Source organism: Lagopus leucura, unplaced genomic scaffold (assembly GCF_019238085.1).
Source record: "Lagopus leucura isolate 7727_CA_CO unplaced genomic scaffold, USGS_WTPT01 Super-Scaffold_100004, whole genome shotgun sequence".
Classification (NCBI taxonomy): domain Eukaryota; kingdom Metazoa; phylum Chordata; class Aves; order Galliformes; family Phasianidae; genus Lagopus; species Lagopus leucura.
This window is the reverse complement of record NW_024962264.1, coordinates 2,789,408-2,798,063: the sequence shown is the minus strand read 5'-3', so window position 1 is coordinate 2,798,063 and position 8,656 is coordinate 2,789,408. Positions and strand designations below refer to the sequence as shown.

Here is an 8,656-nt window from a genome sequence, read left to right as displayed (position 1 = left end):
CCAAAAGTTTAGTTTTAAATGTAGATTCAAATTTGTTTAACTGTAGTAAATACACTCAAACTTATTGTTGTGCTTCTGGCACAGAATCTCTAATATAAAAGCGTTTGGTTTTGCTGGGGAGGAAGGAAGGGAGGGCTACAAAATTGCATCAGATGTCTTTAGAGGAGCAGCTCCTTTAGTTATAAAGAAGCAATTTGCCTAAGTGAGATTTACATAGATATTTGCAGACAGAAGCTTAAAGGAAATGTTTAGGGTCATAACAAGTATGGAGATGATTTCATTGGATCCACAGGTAAAAGTTCCTTATTTTTGCCTTAACTCAGGAGAGAAGGCATTACTTATTGTCTCCTTCTCTGACTTTGAATAAGAGTTTGGTGAATGTTGTCAAATGGATATAAAAATAAAATAAAGCCATAAAACTTTGGGTTGTGTTATTTTGCCTGACTTGTAGTCTGGCAACTGATGTAGAATTTTTCAGGCTAGTTTATTAAATCTCTATCACTTTGGACTTTTCCTCCTCACATTCTGCTAATGACTATAACACAATTTAGGCAAAGAGGAGAGAAGGGAAGACCTTATTTTGTCTCTTACTAGCTACACGTTTATTGTAAAGATACAGTAAGCTATTGATCTTTACTATTTACTAGGAAAAATAGCCTAACTTCAGACATATCTACAATTCTAGTTGTCCTTTTATGACACACTGTCAGTCATTTTCTAAAGAAAGATTTTGACAAGTTTTGTCACTTAGACTATATTTTTTAACCTGCAAAAGCATATAGAATTATCTCATAAACTAAACTGAGTACATTGCACCAAGTGCAATATTCTCAAGATATTGTCTATGCTCAAGAAAAAACCACGAGGTCAAGTTTTCTTTGAACGTGAGCCTGCTTCTGTGCTACGCATAATGCAGTATAGACAACCCCCTCTCTTGCTTCTTGCTGTTCTATTAGTAGACGTATTTGATGGAAAGTTAGGAGAACTGCTTTGAGACTGGCCCTCTATTTTAGAAAAACTTGGCTAGAAATGGGAATGATTTTGTAAGATTTCTGAAAGATAATCAAACTTGCTCTTTCTTGGCGTAGCCTGACTGCCTTGTGCATCATCTTGACTTTTAAATGACTTGAGAATCTGTCTGATTTCTAATGTGGCTGTTAATCTGTGTATATGTATTCACATGTGTACATCTATATCATATATGAACGTATATACAAACTTTTCCCACCCTTAACGTTCTCATTATTTTATTTGATATTATTTTCCTTTCCTGTTCACATAATTTTCCCTTTGAAATTCAGAATAAGCAAAGAATCAAATATGTTTTTTTTTTCCTGGGTTCTGTTCTCGTGATCTTATATCAAATATTGTTAAGCCAAAAGGAAGTTTAGGTCCTGCACCTAATAGACATCTACATTTATATCACTGTAGCACAGTTTAAGTTGGCAGAGTTTGTTATAATTTAATTTTTTAAGTACAGTGAATTTTTTCTTCATAGTATATCAACTGATCATCTATCATCAAATCCACATAGCAAATCAACAATAGTCATCTTAATTAACACATGGTAAACTAAGAAGAAAGCTTTTGTTTGTGGGCATGTGCATGATCTGCTTTCAGCCTTCTCTACAAAACATCACATCATGCCTCTCATTCCACAACGCTGCAGTAGGGTTAAATAGTTCTTTGTAGCACTTCAAACTTTGACTGAATTTGTGCTAAAAATAACAATAATAATAAATCCTTTTCTAAGTGAAAGAATATAATAAAGAATTTTAAGAAAGATTCAGAAATTAAGTTTCGATGTGATACTGAAATTATTTTAACTCTTCTCTCAGAAAAGGAAAAATACAAATACATGGTGAATTTGATTTCAGTGTAAATGATTTCACAAGACAATCTTCATTTCTGCAGCTGTCAAACTATAGCTTGTGTTTCTAGCTCTGTATTCATAAAGACACCTTCTTGCCAATGGAGAAAATTATGCAAAATTCTGAATAACATAAGATGGATTTTTCAGTTTTACAGAAGAAGATCCCAGAGGACTGGTTGTGTTAGAACTATACATATTAACAAACTGATCTTCTGCCAGTAATATGATGAGAATTTTACTTCAATGCCAGGACTTTCTTTTTTGTGATTATTTAATTTTGTACATTTCAATGTGTTTTTATTCCTAAGGTCTGGGAATTGGGAACATGTTTTATGTTTTTTATGAAGATGGAATCAAAGTCATACAGCCAGTGGAATGTGAATTTCAGAGACATATTAAGCCTAGTGAAAAACTCCTCGGTTTTCAGGCAAGTTGTTTTTTATTTTTATTTTTTAACTTGTTTTTAATTTCCTGGTAATATTTTTTCAAGTGTAGTTTTCCTTTAATTAAGAAATGGTAGTTTCATGTTACCTGTTTAATAAATTCAGACATGTCTTCCCAATTAATATATAGCTTAAAATGTTGGACTCAAAATTTACTGTGTCTTTGGTTAAGTTCAAATTTTCAACCTTTTTTTTTGATTGAATATTTTCCTTCTGCTTTTTTTTTTTTTTTTTTTTTGTACTCTTCTTCTTTCTCTCACTTTCTCTCTCTTCTCTCTCTCTCCTTCTCTCTCTCTCTTCTTCATAATTTTTCCTTAACAGCACTCTATCTTCTCCATCTTCTTGTCGTTATTTCCCTCCATCCCACCTCTTTTTAGCTGCATTTATGTAGATTTCTGTGAGTCACATTCTCTCTGTTAAATAAAGGGACAGTAGTCACTGTTGTTAATGGTTTCTTTTTCTCCACTGGATGTTTGTTTATATCGTTCAACCAAGTCTTTTGATGTCTGTATTAAACTCCTGGTTATCATAAGGCAACTCCCTATCCTCATGAACATGCTTAGAGCTCCACTGGAGTTAGTAGGGACAGTTGGCACTTGGACTCCCACTTACAGTTAGTATAGTTTCAATAATTTTACAGCTGATATCATCAAACTCTGTGCACTTATGAAGTGTTTCCATGTGTATTACTATATGAAAGCATTTTCCATTTCTGTTTGGTTATTTTTTGCTTTTTATTTCTTCCCTGCTAATCAAATAATTAACTGACATGATACATGCTCTCAAACCAACTTGGGACCAGTCACTGTATTCACTTTTTCTCATTTGAATTTAAATGAATGACCTTGAAATGAGAAAAAAAAAAAGGTGTGTAATAACCCATAACTGCACAGTTTTTTTGGCTAATACCTAAAACACTGAAGTAGCAGCAGAGCTGTCTCAATGGCTTTTGCCTCTTCAGTTATCATTATTGATGTCAAAGACTGCTGTATTCAACAGCAAGATTTATTTTAGTGTGAATAATTATACTTTGAACTGCTAATCATACCTTGGTTTTAGCAGTTAAAGTGAAATCAGGTTGACATAGCCAAAAAAAAAAAAAAAAAAAAAAAAAGCCAAAGAGCTTTTTTATGGCTGTTGAATTTAAAAGCTGATTATTTAAGAAGTCTGCTAAGATTTTATTGGTCTGAAGTGCGGCCCAGAGTGTAAGTGTATTTTTATTGAAATGTGGTAATTATCAGGATGGATAGTAAGACTTCTTTCCGTTTTTGCTATTTTCAAACATAAATTAACATAGCAATTGATTCCCCCTTCTACTGCTATAAAAAAAAAAAGACCAGGAAAGCAGACTACTATACAGCTTTCATTTTTAAGTAGATGTAGATTTGTATTTTGAATATCTGGTATCTATGATACATTTATAGCCAGAAGTAAAACTCTGTGTTTGCATGCATACATCGCACCCGTTAATTTCAATAATATTTCCACTTATTCTTCTGAACACCAAAAACTTTTTCCTTTACCTATTACAAAAGTTGCTAGATCTTTTATTCTTGAGGAAATGTTTGGTATACATATTCTTAGATTCCTATATTCATAGATCTGCATAATGTAAAAGGAAAAAGGAAAAATATTGTTTTCCATTAAAAATAAATATATGTATATATGAAAATCTGAATTTAAAAGAATTCCCTGCATGTGCTGCTAATATTACTATATATAATACTACATTACTGAAAAATCTTGTTGACTATGAAGATTTAGATAACTATTGCTTCATTTGCAGAATATCTTTTCTTCTTCACCCTCTTTGGAAAATCTGTTTTTTGTTTGTTTGTTTTCTTTCTAAGTAAAGATAACAAAATAGTTCAGTTTTATCCCAAGGTCAAATTTTTATCAAGTTCATTTATTTATAGGAGCCCATGTTGTAAATTGTTCACTGTTAATTCTCTTTGACTGTCATACAACCTGAACTAATTAGAGGTGCTAGTTTATTTTTAGGTCACTTTTTTCAGCCTTTCCCGTCTATTCTGTCGCTAATAAAATCTTCATTGCTTGCCTCTTAAGAAATACCTACAGGAAATCATTTTTCCATTTCTTCACACTTTTCTCCATGACATGTTCAAGTGATTAGTAAAGGCCCAGTAGACCCATTTCACTGACAAATATTTGCTGAAGTCTAGGACCATACATAAATTTTGCAGTGCAGTTTAGGTTCATCAGTTGATATACACACAATACTGCAGTGTTCTTCCTCTGCTTTCCTGTTTACTTGTCAACGAAATAGAGTTACACTTAGCTGAACTGCTTTGAAAGAATTTGGTGTTTCTGCCTAGCTTCACATTGTACTGTGGATGAATGGTGTAGTAGTTAACCAAGCACTTATTTAGGTATGCTAATTTTGCTAAAAGTAAATATAATTTCTCAGTAATAATATACTTGAGAACTCTTATCTGAATATTTAATTGCCTCTTATGCAACTGTGTGTCAGTACAGTGAAGTGCTTTACTGTGTGACTAACATGGGAATAAATTAGGCTTTTACTGTGTTCGAAGTGAAGGAAAAGACTTGGTGTCTTGTAGGACCATCATAGTTCCCAGGAAGTTCTAAAGAGCTTCCTCCAGTCATTCCCAGAATTACTTAAATTACTGGAATTTTCTCAATAAGTACCAAATAAAAAATGAGTTTTATTGTACTTATACTGATAATAGGGATGGAAATAGACATGTTTCCATTTTCTTATGCAGGTTATCTGCTTTGACAGCTGTTAAACCTATTATCATATGGATGCCTCTAAACATGCTCCAAATACAATCATTCAGCTGTTAAGTGTCTTCTCATCCTGTTGTGTACGGGTCATTTTCCTCTATTATATATATATATATATATATATATATATATATATATATTCTCTATATAATATGCAACCTCTATTTATCTTCTGCTTGTATTATCTAAAGCCTTTAAATTCTTATTTTATGGAAAGATGTCTCCCTTCTCTTCTTCCAGTGAATCCCTATTTCTGGGGAGGAAAGGAAAGAAATTATAAAACGTCTTTGAAATCAGTCGGAAAATACCCTGATTTCTTGTTTATTCAGAGAAATAGAACATAAAGACCATATTTCAATAAACTGAAACTTTGAATGCCTGAAGTTGAATATCTGTGGAAGATGGAATCAAAATTTCATAATAATTGATTTTGGAAATGTAACAACATAGCAGAACAAAGTTACCAACGGACGTGACATTAACACATGCTAGTTATTACATAGAAATTTATTTTGATTACACTTAAGCAATGCAGGAAGCATACTAAGTGCAGGATTAGTAGAGGGAAAATAAAAGAGAGCGAAAGACAAAAAGGTCCTGAGTCTGATTTTTTTAAATAATTGAATAATAGTTATACTTGTCATGTACAATTTATTGTTGTAAGTTCATGTGGAATAGGTGATACATAAATTTAAGCCTTAATATGTGCACTCTCCTGAACTGTTGATGTCATTAGCTGATGAAGCATGGATAAACTTTTTACTATACTGTTCAAAGATCATGACTCAAATTCTCGTTAAAACACTGAGTACTCTTGTGCAATAAGTCTAGATTTATAGACAAGGAATTAGCACGCATAAATCTGCAAGAATGTGTTTTCTCCTGAGGATTTGTTGTCCCAGTCTACTTTGAGAAACTTTCTTTGAGGATTTATTTTTCTCCATCTGCTGGCTTGATGCTGGGCGAGTAACATTTTGATTAAAAAGTCTGGGGAGAAAAAAAAAAACAATGAAATAAATTAATATTTTATCAGATTTTAGCTTTTTCAGAGAGAATAAATTAGGAAAAAGCAAATTGCTTATACTTTAATTAGGAGAAGAAACTGTTGGTTTTATGCTTAGATTTTAAGGAGAAAATATTTTAATTCAACCACTGGGGAAATTAACATAGAGACTTACAGAAATCTGAGCTATCTAATCAGATAACTGTTAACTTTTCAAAAGTAAGATTTGAGTTCCATTGATAGAAGCTATTTCTGGAGTATCCAGATAAATGTCAGTTTGAATAACAAGGGAAAAAAATAACTACCTAAACCAATTAATGCTGGGAAAAACATTTTTTTTTTTCAGATGTGAGAATTTAGGCATATTTTTCACTGTCAGAACATAGTTTTGTTTTTACTTTAATTTTTTCCAGTTTGGGTGTAAAGAATTGGCTTTGGAATGTAAGAATTAATAACAGTATAAACAATATTCTAGAACCAGTAAGTATGATTACGCTTTTATGCTGCTGTAAATGATGTGACAGAAACTTGGGTTTCTCCAACAAGAGTTAGTGCTATTTTGCAGATACGTTGAACTTATCTCTGTAGAAATCATAATACCAAAAAAATGGGTTGAACTAAGGTCAGTTCCTAAGACAGAAAAATATGACGCGTGATAGAGTTAGGAATTCAAATACACATTATTTGAAGGAATTGCTCTTCAAGGAAGCAAGAGTACTATGTCATGCAATATTGAATTAGTTATTTGTTTAGATAAAAATTGAGCTGTGACAAAGCATATTTAGGGCAAATATAAAGCAGTTTGAGATCAGTGAAACAGCCTTCCAAGTGAAGTGACGATTTCACAGAAGGCAAATTGCGATTTATCTGATGATTGCACAAAATACTAGTAGCATACTTGTTTATGTTGGCAGCTCACTTTATGCAATGAAATGCTTTTAGCAATGTTTAAGAATAAAAGTTTGCTTTGTAACCATACCTATCATTCATTAGAAAAAGATTTTAAACATTTTCCTTCAAGGTATGACATTTTAGCAATGCAAGAGGAATCCTACTCTTTTTATTTATGACTAAGTTCCTGATTATGTGCCATGCCATGGAACCTGAGTTTAGTAACCTTTCCTTATCAGTGTGGTTTCTGAAAGATCTTCTGTTAGTTGAAGTTTAAGTAAAATGCGAGTACAAGCAGAAGCTATTGGTGTCCTGTTAAGAAACTCCTTCAGTTAAAGCTGGAAATTGATTTATTCTTTATTTTGACTTATAGAGTGTATTTTCTCAAATGCAAAGAGGCACAGCAGGCGAAGAATGTTGATGAAACAGAAAAGTTAGCACTGAAATTCATCATCTATTTCTGGAAAACACTGTTCCATAAAAGATACGTGGTCACTGGTCACAGCCAACAAGAATTCAAGAAGGAAAAGTCCACTTTAATGAACTTACTTTCCTATTCTTTCAGTACCATATCTCACACTATCCTTCTGGACAAAATGCCCAGCATATATCTGGACAAAAAAAGAGCTGTAATTTGTCTTTCTATTGCATTGTTACCTGTTTTGATTCTTACACTTTTGCTGTTTCTCTTGAAATGCAGGATGAAGTTTGTCCCAAAGCTGATGGAGATTCTGTTCAGCGATGTGTTTGGGCAACAGCTGTAAATGTAAAAGACAAGTTCATTTATGTGACTCAACCTACACTTGACAGAGTGCTTATTGTTGATGTACAGTCTCAGAAAGTTGTACAGGTATTTATTCGTAGTTTTTAAGTTAATGTCGAATTTATATACAAGTTTCTTCATTACATTTTGGAGAAGCAATGCCAATATCTTGGTAGATTTTAAAGAAGTTTGATTGCTTCAGAGCCTGAGCATCAGTAGTCCCATTGAGTTGAAAGAGAACTGATGTTTAGTTGACACTATAGAAATCAACTGTGACCACTGTGCTTTTGCCTTCTCACTTAGTTAAATTCTTTAATGTGTTGTGCATTTTTTTTTATAGCATCAATGCATTATTGGTGATATCAATGTACTATGAGGTTAAACCAGATTTATACTGAATTGCCAAAGATGTGTAAGAATGCCTCTAGCAAGTAATAGCCATAAATCCAGTACATTTTAAAAGATTTCCTGAATGTGAAGAGATTATTTAAAACTCAAAACATTTGTGTTTTGAGGTAAAATCAAACTATTTTTGCTATTTGTTTTCTGCCTACGGTTCTTACCAAGTTACTCTATTTTTTCTTTACATACAATAGACTATTTCACTATATAGTCTTTAGTCTTTCTAATCAAATGGCATCTGTCTGAAAGATTAGTACTCTTTCACTTTCAGTGGCAAAACATAAAGTAAAATAAAATAAATAGGCTTTCAGCTCAGGGCTGTCAACAGTCTTTTGGTGCTTGTTTATTTTTTGTTTCATTTGTTTTTTATTTTGTTTCTTTTTAGTACAGTGCAGGTCATATAAAACTTCTTCAAATGTGCTTAAATAAGAGGACTCTGCTTTTTCTTAATTAAAGTTATTTCCTGTGCAAGGAAGTCTGAAGCTAGTTAATAACTTGTTCTCTGAAAACAA

The 8,656-nt window shown here is 32.4% G+C and overlaps 1 protein-coding gene across 1 annotated transcript in view; it reads left to right on the top strand.

Moving 5' to 3' along the window:
• Positions 1 to 8,656, top strand: part of FSTL5 (follistatin like 5) — a 238,833-nt gene that overhangs the window by 209,491 nt on the left and 20,686 nt on the right. The window contains exons 11-12 of the mRNA XM_042871332.1: positions 2,182 to 2,300; positions 7,680 to 7,829. Coding sequence (XP_042727266.1) covers positions 2,182 to 2,300; positions 7,680 to 7,829 — 269 coding nt within the window. The remainder of the gene's footprint in view (positions 1 to 2,181; positions 2,301 to 7,679; positions 7,830 to 8,656) is intronic.